The 23939-nt window shown below is 41.7% G+C and overlaps 1 protein-coding gene across 7 annotated transcripts; it reads right to left on the bottom strand.

The window, feature by feature from the left end:
* Window positions 1–138: 138 nt before the first annotated feature.
* TPST1 (tyrosylprotein sulfotransferase 1) lies at window positions 139–22652 on the bottom strand. Of its 7 annotated transcripts, XM_058854617.1 has the most exons (9): window positions 21991–22329; window positions 21640–21723; window positions 20862–20946; window positions 15317–16246; window positions 10331–10529; window positions 3509–3559; window positions 2566–2641; window positions 1636–1683; window positions 139–677 (listed from the first exon to the last, which is right to left on the bottom strand). In XM_058854617.1, the coding sequence occupies exons 4-7, from the start codon at window positions 16159–16161 to the stop codon at window positions 2597–2599; spliced, it is 1140 nt and encodes a 379-aa protein (XP_058710600.1). In that variant the 5' UTR covers window positions 16162–16246; window positions 20862–20946; window positions 21640–21723; window positions 21991–22329; the 3' UTR covers window positions 139–677; window positions 1636–1683; window positions 2566–2596. The 7 variants fall into 7 exon arrangements, with proteins under 7 accessions (XP_058710600.1, XP_058710598.1, XP_058710599.1 ...); XM_058854615.1 differs by lacking the exons at window positions 21640–21723; window positions 21991–22329 and adding an exon at window positions 22417–22652; XM_058854616.1 differs by lacking the exon at window positions 21640–21723.
* Between the last annotated feature and the right edge of the window lie 1287 nt (window positions 22653–23939).

The following is a 23939-nucleotide window of genomic DNA, read 5'->3' on the forward strand; positions in this document are numbered from 1 at the left end:
AAAAGCATTAAATTGCAAACCTTAAAATAAGATCCAAACCCAGGACATGAGATCGTACCTTCCCTCACATCAATATCTCGAATTATTTAAATCTTGAGTTGGAAGCAAAACCATTAATTAATAAATAAAAAAACAAGTCACATTTAAAGCATTTATTTTGAAAAATAAAATACAAAAGATCATTGAATTGCAATTGTACATGTAATTTATCAACTTTTTTTTTTTTTTTAAATAAAAGATAATTAACATTTTCCACATATGAATTAAACAAACTGTTCCACCAAAAATCTTTCAGGACAAGCACAGAGCACTCTTGAAAGCTTCATACATTTAAAACCAAACTGCTACAAGAAACAAAAAAAAATCTTTGAAGATGGAGCCCTGTAATTAAAACAGAAGAGCAATTTCAGAGACAGGCATTGCTTTTGCATTTTTTAAAACCTTAAAAAAATAGTTGTGCGAATGTAATGCAGTTCTACATTAACATCAGTGATTTTTTTTTTTGTTGTTTTTTTATAAGGTTTACATGCGCTCACAACAGCAAAATACAGAACAAAAACAGGATGAAAGAAACAGGAGAGAACATTCTGAAGAGAGCAGGCCATGAGCAGCACACCTCTGATCCCAGGGGCCAGGCCTGAGGGATCATTCCCATGGAAAAGGCAGCAGTTGATCTCCTAAGTGAAAAGAAATAAAGTTATGTTGGAGCTTTCCTGGTAATATTCAGCTTTTTATCCTGGACAGCATTTTGGAATTACAAATAATGCAGAATTAAGAGTAGCCACTGTTGTTTCAGCAGGTGGAAAGTCACTGCCAAGACAAATCCCGTGTCTGTAAGGAATGTGGTTGCTTTGTCCATCCTTTATCATTAGAGAGACTGCTTGGAGCATGGTGCAAAAAAAATATATTGATTTTCAACTTTACAACCCAAACCTTTGTGACCCAGTGGGAAGTTACTGCTAGGAAATTCCCAGTTTGGTTTCTCAGAAACTGGGCAGCAGCTTTAGACAGAAATATTGCAGGTTGAAATCCATTTTTCAGAGCTAAGTGGCAAAATGAGGTTGATGCTTTAGTCATTTTAACATTGACTGTGTGAAAAGAGGATGGTTTCTCTATTGATTTCACAGTGAAGGCCTGTAATTCATCTCTGGGAAGCTTTTAGATCCATTATTTCTATACAGAACAGTGGTTTTGGCTATATTTAGGGTGTTTATATTTATGACCACATAAGGATCTATTTTGGGGATATTTGTAGGGCACATTGCTTTGGGCTATTTTTAAACTGGATTTAAATTTTGCCATCTTTTGTTGTCAGGCCAGAACATCTGATAGCAGGGCTGACAAGTAAAAATCCTGGATTAACACAGGAGATGTTGCATCTCTCATTCCTTAACTGGTGTGGAATTTACTCAGCTCCCTGCAAAATTTTGTCAGTGTTTATTCAGTGACTAAAATGCAGCTTTTTGAAAAAACTGGCTATGAGATGTTAAATCAAATATTACAAACCAGCTCATCTTTAGCAGTTTCCTTTAAAAAACGTATCTTTATATTTATCTTACCCATGGAGTTATAGAAGATAAACGAAAATCAAATTAAGAGAAACAAATGAGCAGAGCTGCAATGCTCTTGTATTACCTTCTGTGCAAGAAATGTCTGTTTTATCCTCTATTCCATAGGTTCAGTCTGTCAAAAAAATAATTACATTAGCTATTTTACATTAGAGGACAAAAATATCAATACCAATGTCTGTTCTCCAAACCTTTGAGCTGTTTAGTTACATTATGTTAACACTAAATGAGAACAAAATCAGCATCAATTTGGTCAAGATTTTTGGTCAAGGTTTAAGGAATATTCTTTTACTCTTCCACAGTGCTTATTTTTGTCTTTTAGATTATCTTTCTTTGGTATGGGTAAATCTGCTCAGATTTTGGCAAATACTGTACTTAAACCAAGTTAATTGTATAAATCCACCTCCTGGAATTTAGCAGGAACCTCCCTATCCTATGAAGAAGGAATTTATCAGTAACAGTGGCCCAAGTTCTTTTGGGATAACTGAAAATCACAAACAGCATAATTTAACTGATACTGTATGCAAACAAGGATTTAAAGGATTTAACCCAGGATTTATTCAAAATCATGGATTATTTTTTTGCTAGCACACCATCTAAACACGGTGTGCTCAATTCTGAAGGATCTCCCTTCATTTTCCATAAATCCTCTCAGCAATATTTCCCCTCCTGTTAAGGCACACCCTATTCCTGAAGCTTTATCTGTGCTAATCCTGCAATCCCACCAGCAATCCCACATGGAAACCCCAGGAGTGACCCCAGCAGGCTCCTGTGAATTCAGCAGCACACATGGAGCAGACACTCAGTGACAGGGACAAAATGCTGGCAGCAACAGGGCTGGGATGGTTCTCCAGAGCTGAGCAAAGCAGGAGCACTGAGTGATCCAAGCAGGCAAACAGCCAGGAAAAAGCCAAGCCCACGTTAGAGATCACACAAAGGCTGCTCAGAAAGATTTGGTGGCCACAGCAGGGTTATTTTCTGAAAACATGAAACACACACTACAGCTATGCCACTTCACTGATCCACGTTCATTTTATCTTGCCACGAGACTTCATTTCTACTGTCTTCTTTGGCTGGAACAAAAGAAATCAGTTTTCCTTTTTAATCAAATCATTTTTATTTGAACAAACAGAGAAGTCAAAATGCTTTGTCTGTGGTAGATTCCTGGTATTTTTAACCTGTCCCATCCCTGGCAGTGTCCAAGGCCAGGCTGGACAGGGCTTGGAGCGACCTGGGATAGTGGAAGGTGTCCCTGCCCATGGCAAGGGGTTGGAAAAAAAATGGTTTTTTAGGTCCCTTCTACCCAAACCATTCTGGGATTTTACAATTCTGTGATATCCACAAAATCCTACAGTTTGAGAGCTTCACATTGAGGGTTTCACAATAAGGGTTTTTCTTCTGGTTTTTTATTTGCAGGTCCTTTAGGGAGCTGATGACAATGGACAGCATTTGGGGGGTACCAAATTGTGAATTTTCAGTAAAACCTTAAGTTCCATAGCACACTTGACTGTTAAATCAACACCACCCCTATCCATGGCTGGGTTTGTTGACTTTGATAATATCTCTATTTATTTTTAAAATCTCTCAGTACTTATAAACTCTGCCCTCTGGACTAGACTTGCTTTAAACCAATATAACAAAAGATAAAGCTCCTCTACAAGTAACAAACTTTGCAGTTTGGTCTAGAAAAGAGGTTCAATTTTTTCTTCCATTTCACAGCAATATTCAGGTAGCTCAGGTTGACAAACACCACTCAACTCTGGAGTTACACATGGATTCAGGAGAGGTTTGGGATGCCGAGTTCAAGATTCCATCTCATGGATAATCTGCAAATCTTGCCATCAATCAGAAAATCAAGCTCATGAAGAAGTGGTTTATAAAGGCTGCTTGATATAATTTGCTGCTACACCCACAACAAGGAAATTAATTCAATACTGTACCTGTGGCACTTCTTTGAGGAAGTCAGGAAGCTGAAATTCACCTTTATAGACCTGGGAAAACAAACAAAAAATTATACTACTTAAAGCTCTCATTCACTATTGTTTAAAATGCTGAAGAGCTTGTTAAGGGAAAGGAAAAAAAAGAAAATAAGGCTTTTTTGTGTTGTTAGCATCCACTAATGTTAGAACATTAAATATTTTGGCAACATATTGTCTTCTCTCTAGAGGATAATTTTTAAAAGCTCTTTGCTTCTGAGAATAAACATTCCAAAGGATAAAAAAATGTAATCTGTTCTTTTTACTTTTCCAAAACTGAAGTATACTTGAAGAGTTTTACCATCCTGTCTAGTGAAGCATAAAGACTGATCATCCCAATGTCACGACTGTGGTCTTGTGTAATCATTTCAAAATAAAAAAGGGCATAAATCTATTTGGAAAATTTCCCTAAAGCCATGAAATGGAACTGGGGCTCCTCTGAAGCCTCGCTCTGAGCTGCACTCCCTGCTTTGCGTCAAAGGAAGGAGCTCCAGGAAGTCAGGGCATGTTTGTTACAATTTTCTCTGCTCTCCTATGTGCAGATGACCAGAACACAAAGCCATGCCCAGCTTGTCAGTATTCTGCAGTGACCTGGGACTGCAGCTGAGTCAGCTCTGAATTTCCTGCCCAGCAGATCCTGTGACTCACAGGATGGACTCGGGATTGGATTCCCATCCCAATCCATCCCTGGGATCCAAACCACCAGGCTTCACTGAGAGCAGGAATTACTGCACACACACGTTGTGGCACTCTGATATTCCATGGTTTAGATAAAATAGGAACAGCTCTCATCTGTATTCAGCCAGGAGCCACTGGCATTCCCAAAGGAGCATTAAGGAAAGTCACCCTGGGCAGAAATGCGGTGTGTGGCTATTGGAGCCTTGCTCCACTATAAATATTTATAAATCAAGGAGAGGAGTTCTCACTTTCTGCTTTTATCCAAACCATTAAAATGCAGGCTGTGTCCTGGAGAACAGGAATGAAAGTTACAAAACAACATTGTCACAGCAAAAATGTTACAGAATAACCTCAGCAAGGGTCACAAGAGAAAACAGGATTTTTTGATAGGTGGTGCTGATGTTGGAAGGAACAGACAGGAACCTTCACCTTTTCTGGGAATCCTTAAAAACTATTAATCCTGATGGTGGCAGCACTTTGTGACTGATTCAGAACCAGAAGGACCAAACCCAAGGCTCTCTCCAGAATCCTCCTCCTTTCCTTCCCCTGGAATTACAATTCAGTCTAATTTTTATATTACACATCTAGATTTTTGTCTGCTCTAAAAACTTCACCTTTGCAGGAACAGCCATTACCCCTAATAAACATCTAACAACAGATAGTCAAGATCAGCAATGTTGAAAAGAATAATGTCACTGGAAAGCAAATGTTTTGAAGGTATTTCATATTATATTCACATGAAACTATCAGCATTTACACAGCACAATTTACCAAGGCAAATCTAAGCAGTGGCAGGCCAAAGATTAGGTTTAGCACACAAATTTTGGTTCAGAAGTGACATTACCTAAGGGCTGGTTTTGTCAGGAGGAGACTGCATAAAAACTGGTTTAAAGTAATTCCAAAAACATAAATGGTCCCTTTTGAATCAAAACCCAGGGATCAACAGCAATCCAGAAATTCTAAAAACAATGACTCCATCCACAGCCAAAGAAATTAAAGAGGCTTCAGATTCCCAATCCTTTTCTGACCAATTTGTAAGTGTAAAACACATCACTCACAGTGGCATTAGTGAGGCTGAAGCAGGATACTGGAATTATTTCCAGTCTAAGCAAGAATTCAGTAAAATTGAGAAGAAATGGTGTTTACCATTTCTAAGGGAATTATTTTGCAAGTCCAAATGGAATTCCAGAAGAGGGGGATCTGAAGTCTGTGTCAGTTTGTTGTTCAGTGTTGGCAGTATTCAAGCTGCTCTATTAAAAAACCAAAACACATTCTTATAGCCAAACAGAACGGATATTATACTCAAAAAGAGATCAGAAAACAAATTTCACATCCAGTTGCCTGAGAAAACCCCTCTAAACACACAGGGAGAACTTCAGAACAGAAGTGTAACCTATAATTCTTTTTTATAGAAGATTAAAGCATTTCTTTTCACCCACTTTCCAGTCTGCTTTGAAAAGAGTCCCATTATACTTGGTCAGTTTCAGCACACAAAAATAATGGGATTTTTTGTGTAAAAGTCACTCTGCAACCAAGTGTGCTTGGGCTTGGTAAACTTTAAAACATGTTGGAGAGTATACAGCTGTTGATGTTTAATTGTAGAGGGAAAAAAATAATCAAGATCACTGGCAAAAGCAGAGCTGAGCTCCTTTCTAGAACCACACCACAGCACATGGAGGTACCCTAAATCTTTCAGATTTTCCTGAACTTTTAAGGCTGCTTTAAAGGTTTACACAATTCTTCACCTCTGCTGGACCTGCCAAGGCAGGGCCATGTGGGATGTAAATGTTTACCCAGGAGGGACAGCACAGCGAGCAGGATCTTACACAGGCCCAGCAATGTCTGCCAAAAGGCAGCTTGCAACCACACCTCAGTTTGCATTTTGGTTGGTAATAACTCTCTTTATGTATTATTAATCATATTTATGCAGAGTTAAAGGGTTTGGGGTTTTGTTTTTCTTGTAAAAATTAGATAGCAGCACCTCTGGAGAAAAACTATGTGGGAATCCACATGTTGGAAGAAACACTGCCTTAAATGGAATATTCAACAAATTTAGAGGACACTGAGAAAGTCTGTGCTGTTTTGGTCACAGAAAAAGATGGAATAACCCCCAGATTTTTGTTTTAAATATCAGAGAAAAAGCCCACAAAGACAAATTCCTTTATGACCAGGTTCATCAGTGAAAATGAAGATGCAGGGCCCTGAGCAGCTGGGCATTCAAACACCTTTGTCAGCACAATTTTCCTCATCCCTTAGGGTAAATATACTTTTTACCTTTATCAGAGATTGCTCCTGCCCTTAAAATCTCAAAGACAAACTCTTGAAATCCTGGTTGTCATGGATGTTTCGACTCTGAACAGGAGATGGTTCCTCACAATTTAAACCAGGAATGAGACCGGAGTGAGTAAACTCTGTTTTTATCTCTAGATGTTGCCATCAGCTGAACATAAAACACCATCAGCTGTACATAAACCAGAGCTGGAGAACAGCTTTGGGCTGTCAGGAGAAGAATCACTGTGTTAGAACAGTCCTGGTGAAAGCCACAGCTCTTTCTCTGGAATTCTGTAACTTCCACCTCTGGATCTCTCCATGACAGGGAGCACAACTCCATGAAGAAGTTAAAAGAACTTACTGAAGTGTGTATTCCAAGAATACAAATTTATTTAGTGGGAAGGACGTGCCAAAGAAAATCTGATGTAATTCATTACAGATGGGAGAGGAAACCACTGTGCCAACCATAACACAACAGTGCAGCTTCTCGTGGGCAGGAGGCAGAGCTCTGCAGCTGGGAGCTGCTCTCTCTCCTCTTCTGCTGGGTTCTGGCAAACTGCTGAAACTCACTTTGACACAACCTCACAGTACTGATAAGGACATATCACACACTGTTCTAATGAGGAGTGAATGTATTTCACCCCGTGGAGATTGGGCTACAAGCTCACACACAGCTTAATTATTTGCATTTTCTACATAATTTGCAGATGAAAACTTCTTTTACTTCAGGATGTTGATTTCCTTTCTGCTCAGGATGTAGAATTGTTAAAACTCTAGGGGGGAACAACAAGTAATTATGTATCAAAAGGAAGGAACCCTTGCAGTGATAAATTAATAGATCAACAACAGAATTACAAGAAAACCACATGTTCAGTGAAAATCACCCTCCTTGGAGAGGTCACATGCAGAGATCTGCTGAGCAGCACAACCCTGGCCAGACCTTGCTCTCTCTGCTCTGCATTCCTTTACTGAGACACGAGAAACTGTCAGAAAAGATAATATTGTCAGTCTTAACAGAAAACAGACAAACAAAAAGTTAATGGCTTTGTTAGTGAAAACACCAGAAAAATCTGAACTCGTGGCTTGCCCAGTGCAGATCTCATCAGAGATGTTTTATTTCCTAATGCAGCACTGGGAGAGCAACACAACAAGAGATGGAGTTCCCTTCATGCTCTGCTAGTTCCTTGAATAAAAGCAGAGGGGTCAAAGTACAAACCCAGGTTGCTTCTTGTTATTTTTGTGCTGTGCTGCAGGAGCACAGAAACCAAACCTCAGCATTTTGGTGTCCTACACAGGTTACAGGCAAGTGAAAAATCCAAATTTAGCAGAGACCATTGCTTCCTTTGCATTACCTACAAAGAGATAGCATTTCTAATTTAAGCACTGTCCTTTAGCTGGAGAAAATAATCATTTTGTCTCCAGACTGAATAAAAAAAAGATGTTTGAGCTGTTCATATGGAACTCACCAGCAGGGGACAGAAAAGGAGAAATGAGGAATAAAGAACAGAACTTGAGTGTTCAGAAAGCTTAGGAAAACTAATATTTTGCACCACAGCAACCATTTCTTTCCATTTTTCTCCAGTACCAGCCCCTTTTTTAGAAATTTTTACACTGCTGGTTCTCACTTTCATGATTAAGAGCAGCAGCTTTATATTGCTGAGCATTATTTTCACTGTTAAGTGCAATTTGTGGTCTTTTCCAAGAAGGGACAGATTTTGCTCAGCTTTAGAAGTCTGAACTTTATCTGTTTTCAATGAATACAATTGAAGTTCTGTGTTCACTTTAAAGTCTTGGAGACCACAAACATAAATATAAATATAAGAGAGCTGCTTCCAAACACAAAATGAGCCAATAAATAGCTACAAACAAGATCCAGATATTCTTACTATGCACTGAAGAACAATTCTGGAAACATTTTCTTTGAACAGCTTGATCCATATTCCAGATATCCAGTACAAAACTCTGTGAAAGGCTATCCCAGGTGAAGAAATTTAAAGAAAGCAAAAGTGCTACAGTGATTTACAAATTCACCATCTCAGAATACACAGGATCTTAACTTGCCAAGTGCCAGCTCCAAAAGGCTGGAAAACCCAGATTTATTTATTTTATCCAATTAAATAAATGCTTTATTCTCCAGGCTACAGCAGCAAGGAATAAATTGGCACAAGTTCCTGGAGGAGAAAGGAAACTGCACAAGAGCCATTCCTGATGGGCCAAACTTACACACCAGAGTCTGAAACAGTTTGAAATCTTTATGTTGGTCTATTTTTAAAGAATATTCTAAGTTTTGAAGATGAACCATCTTGAACTCTCTTGTTTTTAGCATTCATTCAGAGCACCTCTCTCATTTTATCTGTACAAACCACGCATGCAAATGGAATTTTGGCAAAGAACAAGTGACTAGAAAAATATATACTGGGTAGTACAATAAACAACAAATTAAAATGCTGTCTAGGGCTGTAAGTAAAGCTATTAAATTAAAATAGCAGCCAAAATATTACTGAGTGTTCCATATGTCTGCAATATTTAGATCAGCTTCAGTTTTTAACAGCTGCTCTTAGCATTGGTAAACAAACAAATTATCCTTCAAAGCAAACTTGGAAAAAGCCTCAGTAAACCCTCAGCCTTTGAATTAGGTTTTCATTTCTTTAGAGAGATGCTCCTGGCTTTGTTTATTACCTGAATTCCTCTCTTGTGTTTTGAAATCAAATCCATTTCAAGAAGTGACAGAAATCCAGACAGTTTTTACAGCTTGGCCTGAGCTTGCCCCACACAGGTGGGGGCCTCAGAAAGGTCAGCAGGCTGTAAAAACTTGTGTCAGTTTTATCAGTGAGATACAACCAATACAATTTGCAACTTCTAATATTGAACACTTTTTTTAACTGGGTGCAGAAAAGTTCATTTGATTGTGAACCTTTAAAAGGGAACTTATAAATTATAACCAAAAAGGGAAGGTTACTTTTTCCATGCAGAGCTGTCAGCTATTAATTAAAACAATCAAGCTGCCAGCCTTTATTACACTTATTAATGATTAATGAAAACTTTTTAGAAAAGAAATAATGCAAAAATGTTTAGAGACTTCACAAACCCCAATTCCTTTTTCATTCCTATCTATCCCATCATTATTCCAAGCAGTTTTTTCAGGCTCAGAAGGCTGGTGGAAGACAGTCCTTATAAATTGTTTAATTCAATTTTTTTTCCCCCCCTGATTACTCTGCTGCAGCAGCAAAAGTCACCTTCTTTTAATAAACTATACATGCCCAAAAGGAACAGAAGCAGAGTTATTAATTCTATTTCCAACAATGGTAATGAGTTTTTCAATAGATACCTCCAGGGATAAACAGCTCTATAGCCCAACTACTCAAATTCCAACAACATTAAATTCAGACTCGAATCCTTAAATTTAGGTTAATCAGCACCAGACCTTTCTCCATCTTTGAGCTGTTCTACAAAGAATTTAAAAATCAGACATTCTGATCATCGTGGGCTACTTTCTATGGGTCATTTTTCAAACTCTACCAAGTATTTGGGATATAATTTTGTGACAGAGCTTCTGCCAACCCTCATGTATAAAAAGCTGAGCTCGTCCATCAAGTTTGAAATCCTGACAGGAAAGCTTTTTCCACTGTTAACCAGTTCCCCAACTTTCTGGGCAGCTCTCAAGAGGTTCAGCTCCACACACCAAGCAAAGAATTCTTTCATTTTCCCCCAAAGAAAACACATTGTGAAGTAACAAAAAGTATCAGAAACAGACTTCAAATCCCCAGACCAAACACAAGACTCCTGCTCTAGAGCTCATATCCATTCAGTCAATAATTAAACACACAAAAACCTTACCCTCCTTGTGTTTTCCACCACTTTCTGATCTGGCTTCCCATAATTGGGGGGGTTGGCATAGGGGTCATAGCCCAGTTTGGCCAGCATGGGGGCAATCACTGGCATGTCCTGCAGGACATCAGCTGGGATCTTCCCAACCCACTTGGACAGAGCTTCCACATTCACTGGCTTGATCACTTGGTCAGTGGATCTTTCAACCCTGGGGAAGAAGAAAAAAACAATTTATAGTTTCCACTCCAACCAATTATTCTTCAATAGCACTAAGACCTTAAGCTTATTTTCTGTTTTTTTTTTCTCCCGTTCTTCTTTCCCTCTCATAATTTCATGTTTTCTACAGAGCTGATGGGAAGTGAAGTTTTAATGAGAATAATTTGCACAATATTTGCAGATGCTGCCTGGTTTAGGCTCTCACATCCTGAAACAACTCCTTTATTCCATAAAAGCAGCAGAGAAAGCCCAAGAGCTGTTAAGTGAAAAGTAAACCCACATGTACATATAAATCTGTTTCCCCACATTTGCTGTTTAATTGTCTAGGATGTATTAAAAGTTGTATTCTAAATTCTAATCCATGTGCTATTTCTTCTCACAACCATTCTGTGGTTCACCTTTTTTTAAACTTGTTTAATAAAAGAGAGACCTGAGATGACAGAAAGCTACAAACTACAGAAATATTTTTCATAACCATTCCTTTGACTATTTGGCCTTCACACAGATCTTAAAGGCAAGTGCACCATCAGTGTCATATTTAGAAAACAGTTGATTTCTTGTTCATTTAAGCAACAGTCCTAATGTAATTTTAATTTTTGCTCTACTTTTGTGGAGTGTTTTTGTTGTGTTTTCTTTTTCCAGGGAAGGAATCTGGCACTGCTTTGTTCTGTCTTTACAACTGTACGACACATAACTTCTTTACTTTACTGTGTTTATTTTTGGAACAGAATTCAGGCTGAATAATTGAAAACTCTCTGAGTTTTTACTCTAAATAATTTAAAACTTCTTTTCTGACCCCAGAAAGAGTTTGGACGTTATTGGACATATAAAAGGAATATTTCTGTCTGCCTCACACCTGATGCTGAGAACACACCAGTCACCAGAGTTCACCTTGCTCCTCTTTTTTATTCCTCATCAGAACTAAAGTCCTCCCAGACCAGAGGAAGGAAAACAGTCATCCAAGGCTGGAAGGTCAGTAAGGTGAAATAATTGAAATACAGTCAACAAAGAACTAACCAGACAGGGAAATGGTCATAAGGAAACTGTCTTGGCAAGCAGGGCCTTCAAATTGGTGTTTTATGAAAGCTGGAAAGGATCTGACAAAATAAAACCTCTAAAACAACCCCAGAATTTTCAGCTTTGTCCTCTTCATTACCAGAGACTCAAACCAAAGGCAGGATCTCAGAAGGGGATTTTGGGACCAGGGAGTTGTGACTGAATTTCAACCTTCTTGTTGTTGCACTGAGCTCACAAGTGTGGATGGAAAATTTAAAAGTTTTAAAAGTGGGTTTTTTGGTGATCTTTCTAATTACAAGATGAACATCTGACTCCACATTAAATTAGCAAGAAAAGAGCTGCTAAAAATTGAGATTCAGAAGTTCAAAGCAGCAAGGCAGAAGCCAAAGCACCACAACAGGAGTCCAGAGGTGGACTGGGACGCTCAGGAAAAAATTATCACGAGATGTTCGAAAAAAAGTAAGATTTATGGTCCTCAGACAGAGCCAACCAAGCCTAAAACCTCTTCACCACAACTGCAAATTGATTTGAGCACTTAAAATCAGGATGATACTGGGAGAACCAGGTAATGAGCCTGGCTAAGAGCTTGCTGGACCCCCCAAAAATGGGTATTAGAGATAGATTTGAGCCTAAATTTGTCACATACGGATTTCCCATCCTGATGTCAAATTTTAAATGTGTGTTTTGTTCCTGTCATTATAGTCTTTGCTAACAATACCCTCAGCATGAAACATTTCCTGGTGTCTGATAGCAGGGACTACACTTAGCTGCTTCCAAGCACTGATAAAAAATCCAGTGCTCCACATTTGGTCTGGTTAAATCCTTCTCTGTACTTTTAGTTAAGGTGGGAAGGAAAATAAAACAATTTATGGGAAAGATTCCTCAGATAAAGAATTTATGGGGACTGTGAGGGAAGACAGACTGGAGGCAAGAGGAAATAAAAATGTAAAATCCAAACAGAAAAACAAGGAAACACCAGTTCTTGGGAAAATTGATTATATGGCAGTGATTCCAGGTATGGGAAGAGTTTGAGATTTGAGAGGAGAAGAAGCAGACAGGACTAACCCCAAATAAGTCTGTATCTGTACCAGAATCAAAGGAGAGCTATGTACTAAATATAGTAAATTCTGAAGTAATTCTGCCTAGACAGCTATTTCCATAATAAACCTAATAAAAATTGCTCTAGAGGAGTTGACATTTCTTTACATGTCAGCACAGCTGCTTTCACTTAGGCAAAGGCCAGAGCTCAATTAACAATCCTGGTTAGAGCATGGAGTCCATAATGCATTCCTTCAACAGCCACGTTGGCAGGGACCTCAAACCACAGAAAATTCACACTCCTACAAATCCTAGACTGCACATCCCTCCAGCCCTTGCAGTGTTCCTGGATGAAAATCAAAATAAGGGGAGAGAAATCAATTCTAAACACTTATTAGTGGGTAAAGCATCGTTATAAAGATCTTTTAGTGACACTGTGATCTCTTTCTCAAAATGTTTTTAAGTATCTCAAGATGATAAAAACTTGTCAGATTTCTTTTCAAAAAATACCTCCAACAATTAAAACACCTCCAGGCATCCTAGGCTGGACCTGAGCCAGCACCATAAATCTGAAGTGGGTGCTGAGCCTGTCTGCAAGATCTGGAGGTGTTTCAGGTGAGTGAAAAATGATTAAAGGAGGGGGCTCTGCTTGTTTCCAGATGTTTTTACACAATATCACAGCTGGGGATGCCAAACCCAGCAGGTTTTAACTGCAACAAGGGCATCAGACTGGGAAATCTCAAGCTCTCCCTGCACAATTTCAACTGGAATCCCATAAACACACAACACAGGCATTTAAGATTTTGATATTCACTGGGTTTTCTGCAGCCCCTGAAAGCCTGAGTCACTGAAATCATTATCAAATCCTGCAACTGAAAACCAAATTTCACCACCTGCTGCAAGGGTATTAGATTAGATAAACCCACCCCAGACATAACACCCATTTCTCAGTTTTTTCCCACCATTGCTAGAGTCTCCTGAAATCAGAAATTGCTTCCCCAGATCATCTCCTGGGAGATAATAAAAGCACATAAAGAACTCTGGGATCACACTGAATTGAGGATCACCAGAACATGGCCACACTTGCTTGTCTTAAATGTGAAGGTTTTACTGAAAAAATAAACATGAGGCCACATTTGACTTTGAACAATCCATTTTCTTCATTTTTAGAAACAAATATTCTCAACTCCTCACACCTCATTCCACCAGATTTAATAAGAAATATTAGCAAGAATTCAGTAAGGTTATTGAGTTTCACAGTATAAAGGTTCATTAATTTTTAAAAACACAAATCTGGAAGCTGTAAGGCAGTAATATTTTACTAGAAATGGGATTATACACAGTTATTTTTTACAAGACTCTTAAAGCTTGGCAACCACCCATTTATCTCAGTAAAAATAAGTAACCTCCACTCAGGTGTTGCTGAAGCAGCAACAAACCCCAGGAATAAGGGAAAAGTTCCCATGTGGATCAGCTTCCAGGGAGGTATCACAGTGCCCTGCTTCAGGTTAACATTTCCACATTTTCAATCTGCTATCAAACAACAGTGCCAAAAAAAGGGATGAGATCCCTTCCTGATAAACCCTGGGAACACAGTGGAGGCTGTTTCCTCAGTGGCAATGGTGATGTGAAACTTCCACACTGTAAATATCTAATTGTTACCTGAGTTTTAAGTTCTCTTTGTAATCACTGATAATAATTTTGTATTTGCTTTAAATCAAATGCCTTTACAATATATTAGAAAACCCACAGATGTGTTCCTAGGCATTAAATAAAGGGAATCTCCCCATTTTTCTTTCTCAAAACTGGAGTTTAACAGAATTACTCCGTAACAGTCTGTGTGTGCTTTCTGTGCAAGGTGCCTCTCACTCAGAAGCACTTGGCAAGTGCTGAATATTTCAAATCCAGGAGCTGAGTAATTTAACTGGGCAGGCCTTGCTGCTGGAATAGGGCTTCCTATTCAGTATTTTAAAAATTAATCTGGTGGATTCAAAAGTAGGAGTGTCAAAAATTGACATTTTTCTCTCTCAAAGTAAAGATGAAACAGCTTCTGTATTTCAGTTGTTCCGCTGTGAACAGTGGCAAAGAAACCAGAGTAGTTTAAGTAGAGAATAAATCAGATTTTCTTTTAATAGCACCCATCTAGTTTTTCTAAGCAGCGTTGAATTTTGGATTCTGAAAGAAGCTGAATCAGGTGCACAGATGGCCCAACAGAATAGTGAAAGATTTGCTTACAACAAGGTTAATTTTCATCAAAATGCTTGTCCTTTTGGGAGCACATGCCAGGAGAAAAGCTGCCAACTCTGCTTTCTATTCTCTTGGAGAAGTTTCTCCAGTTTCCTGGAAGAGGATGTTCTTGGCAAACTCACCTCCAAGGCCATTCTTGCACTGACAACAATATTGTTGCTGAAATCAAATGGGTGATCTGGCTAGGATGGGTAACACCAGTCTAGATAAAACATCTCAGGTTTATTTTGGGGCACAGAGAAAAGCAAAGCTGACATCAGATATACACATTCAAGTTAGCCTTGACCATTAAAAGTTTTCTCACATTACACACATAACCAATATGAGACTGCAAAGTGTTAATTAGCAATGACTTCTTTTCAAGGTGCATCATAAATCAGCTGCCCAAGGGAGAAACTAAAACCAAACTATGATTTTTACATACAAAATGTACTATTTTAGAACAGCACAAGGTGAAGGAAGCAGGCTCATACTCACTTGGAAAGAGAAACCCCTCCAGCTTTTCCAATCATCTCCTCATGGTGCAGCACTGCCTGGTTCCATGGGATGTGCAGGAACTTGAGGAGAGTCCTCATCCACCTCTCAGGGTGCAGCACCAGCTGTTCGTAGTGCACCAGCATGCACCTGCCAAAGCCCACCTCCATGCACTGGTTGTACATGGTTTCTATGGCCCGGTTCCACTTGGTCAGGCAGTCCCTGTAGCTGTTCAGGTCAAAGCCAGCTATTGTGACTTTCCTGGAGATCATGGAATGCACAGATGCACGGCCATCCCGGACCATCAGCAGGAATTTGGCATTGGGGAAAATTCTGGCGAGATAAGTTAGGGATTTTAAAGCAAAGGGATCCTTGTTACACAAATAGGGAGCGGGCTCGCCGTGTTTGACGATGATCTCCAACAAAAACGCCTGCATGGCTGAATCCAGCACCTCATCCGTGACCCCAGCCTCATCCAGGCGGATTTTCTCCTTGCTGGACCTGGCCCACATCTGCTTCACAGCCAGGATCCTGGGGATCACCCTGGTCTCCTCCCCGCAGCGGATATCGGGGTGCGCGTCCAGCATGGCGCGCATCAGCGTGGTGCCGCTGCGGGGCACTCCCCCGATGAAGATCAGGGGCATGTCCTTGCTGTAGGGCAGGGTTCTGTTGGTGCTGGCACTGGGGGCTGTCCCCAGCGTGGCCCTGGCACCGTCCCCCCGCGGGGGCTGCCCGCGCTGCTCCATGCGGTGGTGGCACTCCATGGCGTGCTGGCCCAGGTAGAACACGGTCACCGAGCTGATCACCAGGCACGCCAGCAGCAGGTTCTGCTTCAGCTTCCCGACCATCTTGGGCAGCGTGAAGACACCTCCTACTCCAAATTATCTTCTAGTTCACGTGCCATGGGAATCCTAATCCCAAATAAACTAAGGTCTGGCAAGTGGAAAAAAAAAAAAAAATTTAAAAATTAGAATTTTTTTATTACTTTTTCAAGAGGTGAGACAAGATTAAGTCTGAAATCCCAAAACACTCAAAATAAAAGCAAGCTTTCTCATTATTTCTTTTTCAGTTCAGCTTCATAAAATTGCATTATTCAAAAGTAATTTTAATTTCTGCAGATGAGAAGAAAAAAAAATTAGATGAATTTTAGACATGCATAAGAGTCTGAACAAAACTTTTAGTAGAAAACCGTTTCAAAGCCTGTCTGTTGAATTCCATTTCCAGGAAGGACTAAGAACATGCTATGTTTTATAGCAAATATGAGAGCATTATATCAAACACTGGCTTAGATAAATCTTTACTCTGCTGCTGGATGACTCCACCCATAGCTTTATTTTTCCCACTTCTAACAGTTAATGTAGACACAATTATTTGCGTGCATTCTGTAGTTCACCTGCTTTGAGTTTTCAGATCAGGTGGACTGAAAACTGACTCTTCTTCCCGTAATTCCAATGAAATTAGTACTCTAGTAGAATTTTTAAGGAAGAGCTGGCTGTTCAGGGCTGGAATAGTTCACTGAGCGCTTGGAATCACAGATGATTTTAATTGGGAGGAGCTCCAAGCATGGAGGTACCGCCAACATTTTAAATTATTGGCTTCCTCCAGGCTTTTCCATCTCTATCAGCAACTGCAGGACACATCCCTGAGCGGACAAGATCCTTCTGCCTGCTCCCTGTTTCTCCCCAAAGCATTATCCACTTAACCTTTTCCTCCTAAAATCCAGTTGTTAACTCAGAAATTCCTGATTTGAGCGAGGCTCTCCAGCTCTGTGCCTGTTTTATGGGAACGTGCAGCCAGAGGACAGAATTCCCACATAGAAGTGGGGGAAAGAAGGGAATTCCTCCTGCAGGAATCTGTCACAGCAGTGGTTTTTTCTGGCAGGGCATCCAAGAGAAGGTTTTGCCCTTCACATTAGCAAAGCTTATTCCAATCAACAGCTGTCACAATATTCTACTCAAAGTTTAGCTTTTAGTCTCTGTTACCAAAATTAAACTCAAATATTACTCAAAGATTAATTCCCTTCTTTTCCTGTGAAGTGGCCAACACACCACTCACAGGAACAATTCATCCTCTGTGACAAGTTTCATTCTACTCATGTAACTCTCCTTGCTTTAACTGGACCTCAAATATCTGAACATTAAAAAGAAAACCCCTCAAATTCCCAGAAATTTAAGTGGAGGTCATGTGAACAGTGCTCAAAAAGAAAGGAAAATAAATCATACAGTTCATATTTCCATAGCACCAAAAATCAAAGTTTCTCTTCTGAAAGATTCATCATGCAGACCTAGTTTGAATTAGGGAAGGGGAAATTGTTCTGCTTAAAACTAACAAATAATACAGAATCTTTTAAAATTCTTTAGATACAGTATCCACTGGAGAGAAGAGTTAACACAAGCGAAACAGTATTTCAGCAAAGTGCACATAAGCCCTACAAATATTTACACTTCCTACAATCCCTACCATTACTCAGTTTGAGTAAATTCCACAAAGCTAATTTCCTCAGGAAGAAAAAAAAAATAAAAATCCTCCACAAAAACCCTCATCCTCCTAACTAAAACCTACTCCTTGAAGATACACCAACATTCCCCAAATGCAAATGTTAGGTAGGTGATTGCTGGAGAAAAGCATATCAAGATCAAATTTAAGATTTATATTAGAATATCACTTCAACAAAAAAAAACCCAAAAATAAACCCAGCTTTAACAACAAAGCTGAAGAATTGTAATACTCTCAGTACTGGAGGAAAGCTGGTGATTGAAGGCTGAAATCTTTAATTCACAGGTTGGGTAAAGAAAGTGATGACTCCCTCTGGGCACAGTTCCAGCTGTGAATTCCAATTCATGCTGCAGACTGTGAGGAGGTTTCCTAAATTTCTGTGAGTATTGACTCACCTACACCACCAAAATCCCACCCCTGTGACAAAAACCCCGCATCAATCACCCACAAACACTTTCATTTGATGCAGTAACTTGTTTTGGGAAGTTCAAAGTTGCCAAAGGCTGCAAAACCATAAAGAATCAGGATTCCACTGTCCTACAAGCTTCTGTCCTGGTTTTTTACCTGGAAGCAATACCTGGAACATGCACTGTCATAATGAGCAGGGCTTTGTGTGCCAGGAAAGCCAGAGAGGAGCAGTCAGAAACAGCTTCTCTCACAAAATTAATTTATTCTCCAAGCCAGCAAACTCCTTTCTGTGCCTGAAGTTCCAAGGAAAGCTCCTTGGGATAAAGATGACATATGGAAGTTGCTGCCCTTCTGCAAACAAACCCCACCTTCCCCTCCCCATGAGTAAGTGCTCTGGAGCACATCTGTCAGCCTGAAGGATTATAAAAGTTATTATTGCTCTGCTGTTAACAGGAATTAAATTGACAGCATTTCAAAATCACAGCAGGGCAATCAGCAAGCCCTCGGCTGCATTGAAGCTGAGCTTTGAACTGCTGTGAGGTTTTTACCTGAGAAGAGCAAAGTTCCACTCACTGTACAAGTACAGACAGCTTTTATTAAAAATATCCCAAAACAACCTCCACAACCACCCAAACACAACCCCCTCACACAAAACATGAGCTGAGGAGGTTGTAGAAAACTGCAATGGTAGAGAGGCCTTTGGCAGCAAGTTTCAAGTGCCAGGATAAAAAGAATTCCAAGAAAAATTTATGTGGTACTCAAAAAAAAGAATTGGGATCTACAAGTTTCATCACAAGACAGTGCAGCCAAACAGAATTGTCTGTAAGTGAATTTTCTGCCCAGAAAAGTCAGGCCTATGAGTCAGCCCCAGATGATGTTAGCACAGCAGAACTGACTGCACTGCTTTGTTTCCTTCTCCTGCACACACTTCATTCTCCTGCCCTCCCCTTCCATGCAGCAGGTCAAGACCTTTTCCCTCAAGTTCATCCAAAAAATGTTGAAAATTTTTAGCTTAGTCAAGAGGCAAGTCATCCCTCTGTATTTCATGCTACAACAGTTTGGGGTTTTGTTGGTGTTTCAAACATTCCCTGCCAGAGGAATAAAAGGTGCTCCATTCCCAGGCAGTAAAAAGGAATCCTCTGGAGCTCCAGAGCTCAGCCTTTCACTCTGGAAAGGGAGCACTTCCCTTCTCCTGTTCAACCAGAGCTTTTCCAGGGCTAAATTCAGAGGGCAGTGACAGTGGCATCATCCATCCCAAAATAAAACACAACCCCAAATATATATGAAGCATTTTTCAGCGATTAACTTGCCCTCTGCTTCCATGGCCTGAACTCCTGGCTCAGACTCTGACCATCAGAGCTCCTTCCAGGAAGAGCACAGCTTAGATTTTATGGGATTTGTTTTGTTCCAAGTGCAGTGAACAACTTCTCCTTATAGTTCCCACTGCAGGAACTACAAAAATGTTTTCACACGTTTGCATTCCCTTGAACTTAGGCTTTTCTGACGGGTTGGTTTAAATCTAAAGCTCTGACAAAATGTAAAAAGCCAGAATTTGAGCTCAACTCTTCTGGAGAACTTAAAAAGGAGCTTTTTGTGCCAAAAAGTAGGAGCAAGAGAGAAGCAGAGGAAGAGTTCATAGCATTGGAAAGCTGTCTTTCCCCTCATGTCTTCCTACCAGGTTCCTATGATTCCTTTTCCTCTTCAGGAGATCCACTCAATCCCTGATTCTCTGGGGCTATGACAACACCACCCCCTCCCTTCCCAAGGCTTCATGGAGCGGACTACAAAATACACCCTGCAGAAACAGGAGATTCTGATGCACAGCCTGACTACTACACCCAAAACTATAAAGGAAATTGATTTTACAGTGGCTAAATTGAATGGAAAAATATCCCAAAGTGCTGTTATCCATTTTCACTCTCTTGAGAAGGAGAAATGAAAATGCTGTTAAGACTTTAAAAAGTAACTGTCAACTCTATTTCTTCCCTGCCTCTTTTTGCACCTTTCACTTTTTCTCTCTTAAAATAAGTACTGGAGATAGTGGGAATTCCCAAGAATCACCCCCAAAACAGTATACATTTAGAAACTGAAAAGCTACTTCTTCGAGGAACTTCTATCCTAAGCTCTTTCAGCATCCCTAAATGAAAGTTTAAGGAAGGAATCCCATAAAAGTTTTCCTTCAAGGAGCTGTTTGACTGTGGTTGTTTGTGTGTGTTCACCACAGATGATTGCATGTGATAATGGCAGAGCACAACACCAGGGAACAGCACTGAAATATCCACACACCACCACTGCCAGAGCCACCCAAACCATCACAGCCTCATTTAGTAGACTGTTCCCAACAGAATTTGAGTATTCAGGAAGCATTTTTATCCCTGTGCACAATCACCTTAATGATTCCCCCAAAACTGGATCTGTGTTACCACAATTTTCACAGACCAGAATCTGCACAAGGAAAATCCCAAGCAAAAAATTCAAAGCTAAAAATAAAAATCCAGAAGTCTTGAGTTTCAAGTCCATCTTTAGCTATTTAAGCCCTCATGGCCTTCAAACCCTGCAGCTGTTTGCCCCACATTTCTCCTCCTATTAATCCTAGAGTAAAAAAGAAAAGGATGATAAAATAGAAGGAGTAATTTTTATTCACCTCCACAAAGAAACAAGGAGTCCACAAATAAATAAGGAGTAAATCCCCTGGCATGAAAACATCTGGAATGAAAGACAGCCAACTCCTAGAATGACAGAACAAAGTTGGACAAGATTAATACCAGGGAACGCAGATGTGTGGACAACTCTCCCCTATACCTCACACTGCAAGAGCTACAGAAATGTTGGTTACACATCTGCATTCCTTAAACCTACATTTTTTGGCTGTTTTTTTTAAAATCTAAAGCCCTAAAAAATTTGAAACACCAAAATAACCTTCATTGGCACAGACTGCTGAATCTGAGGTTTCCTTATCAGGGAATACAACACACAACTATGCAATCATTTCATGATTTCTATTACAACCACATTATAAAGAGTAAAAAAATAAATAAAAAATGCTCATACTTATGCATTTCCATCTTGTTACCCAAGCACTCAAAATTCAACACTTTTGGGTTTTTCAACATTTAAGGCCGCTAAAATGACTTTAAAAACCACATAATTAAGAAGTTCTGCTTCAAATGGAAGGAAATATCTTCATCCATTCTGGTCTACTTACATCTATAATATATACAGCAAATTATCATGATTTGCATAGAGAATGGTCAAAAAATAGTTACCAACACAGTCCTGGTTATGCAAGAACAAACAGTATTTGTTAAGTTCCACAGCTCCTGCTGGAGAACAATTCAACAAAAGAAATTTTACTGAAGACACACAGAGCTCTCTAAAGTTATGCAGAGAAGAAGAAAAAAGGGAAAAAGGGGGAAAATTACACTGAGAGCAGATGAGCTCCTGTTCTGTGCACTTCTCTGCGTGCTCCTCAGAGGGATTTCAGCACTCCGTTATACACTGAGGTACTGCGGAGAATAAAACTCCTTAATAACAGCAAAAACATCCAGATCCACAAAAATTTGCACGGCACATTCACAATAAAAAAACGCAAATGACAACGGCGGCAGCAAACCCACTTTCAGCTAAGCGACAGTTTCGCTCTCCCGCTATAAAACTATAAAATTGTGAAACTATAAAACTGTAAAGCTATAAAATTGCTGGGGCTCGGAACAACCTGGTCAAGGGAAAGGAGATGATTGTTAGTCTCGCTTCCCAGCCGAGCCATTCCATACCTGTTCGCAGGTACAAACCCAGCGCTCCAGCACCATCCCCGGTGCCCCCCTGCCCCACCGCGGGCACTCCCGGCCCTCCCCGACACCGAACAAAGGCACCCGGGGCGCCGGGAGCCCCTTCCGCGACTTCCCCCGCCCGCAGGGAAACTTTGGGAATGACCCGGCTGGGCTCGGCCGCGGGGAGCAGCGCGCCCGCCCCTCCGCTCATCCCCGGCTGCGCTCCGGGACCGCCCGGCCCGGCCCGGCCCGGCTCCCCCGCGGGCAGCGGGGCCGGCACGGCGGGGACCGAGCCGCTCCTGCCGCCGCCTCAGGCCGCGGGCCCCCCACCCTGAGCACGGCAGGGCCCGGGCGGGGCACGGCGGGAACGGGGAGCGGCAGGGCCCGCCCCGGGCCCGCCTCAGGTGCGCGGCGGGCGCGGCCCCTCACCTGCGCTGCTGCTGCTGCTGCTGCCGCCGCCCCCGCGCCGGGCTGGAGCCGCGCAGCAGCGGCACGGCCGCCCCTCCGCCACCGCGGCTCCGCTCGGGCACCATCGCAGTGGGCAGGGAGCGGGACGAGGAGCGGGACGAGGAGCGGGAGCGGCACCGGGAGAGGGACGAGGAACGGGAGCGGCACCGGGAGCGGCCCCGCTGCCGCCTCGCCTCAGCCGCGCGGCTGCGGCTGCCATGGAAATCACAACCACGCCCTGATTGGTCGCGGGCCTCGATGTGTCGCGGGCCATCATTGGGTCGCACCCGATGATTGACGGCAGAAGGGGGCGGGATGAAGAGCGTGTCCCCGCCCCTCCCCGCACATCTGGCGCGCACATCTGGGCGGCGGCGCCGCGCGCGCGTCTGGAGCGGGGAGCCCAGGTGCGCCAGCGTCTGGCCAGATGTGGCAGGCAGCTGTGGGCGGCCCGGAGCCCGGCACAGCTCGCACGCCCCCTTCGTTAACCGAAAATTACTCTTGAATATTTTACAGACAAAACTCTGCCCGAATTCCGCCTGCCGGCTTGGCTTTAGGAGGTGAAACCACCCAAAACACACAGCCCAGCTGCTGAAGTGCAGTGCTCCAGCTGTCCTGCAAATTGAGGGAAACTCCGAAGGCTTTGAGAGGCGCGCGGTGCTGACAGCCCGGCTCGGGGCTCAGGTGTCCCCTGGGGTCACACACCTGCTCTGCAGCAGACGGGAAGCGCCAGCCATGTGCCCACCACGTGTGCAACTGGGAAAACATCTGGAACAGCGTCGGGCTGGAGCACGAGCTGGAGCCTGCACCAGCTGCTGGCACAAACCCCAACTCTCTGACCCACAGCTGGGTGAATCGGCCAGGAAAGGAGTGAGGGTGACTCTGCCCCTGGAGGTGCAGCTTTGTAAGGAAATTCACATCTCTAGATTAACTCACCTCTTAAAAAGCGTGGCCTGAGGCCATCCTGACCCCTTCATTCCCAGTGCTCCGTGTGGAAAGCCGGGTTTAGTTCCTCAAGAGCAGGAAAACGCGTTGAGTTGGACTTGCTAAGGTTAACACAGTGATATGCAAAAGCTAAATGCAAGTGAAAACACATTTCTTCTTCACAAACAGAAGCCCAGATGCAGACAAACAGCCTGCAGAGATGTCAGTGCTGCTGCAGGGTCATAGCAAAGGGAACAATCCCGCAGGACATTCCCCAGATTTGTGTTGTCTGCCAAGTGGGGAGGGCACGGAAATCAGCCAAAGGGATTCAACATCCCAAAATTCAATATTGGAAAAGCCACAGTGAGAGTGGAGAAGCATTTCTCTCCAGACGTGAATGTGGCTCAGCTCAGGTGCGTTTTATTTGCTAAGAAAATCAATATTTGCCATGCAAACAGCTACCTGTGTCCATGACAGGGACAATTATTTTCATTCTCTGAAAAGCTCTGCCCTGGAAGGACTCAATTTCCAGAGTACCCAGCACTTGAAAGGCTTTTAAATGTGCTCACAGAGCTGCTGGGAGC

The sequence above is a fragment of the Poecile atricapillus genome, chromosome 21 (genome assembly GCF_030490865.1).
Source record: "Poecile atricapillus isolate bPoeAtr1 chromosome 21, bPoeAtr1.hap1, whole genome shotgun sequence".
Lineage (NCBI taxonomy): Eukaryota > Metazoa > Chordata > Aves > Passeriformes > Paridae > Poecile > Poecile atricapillus.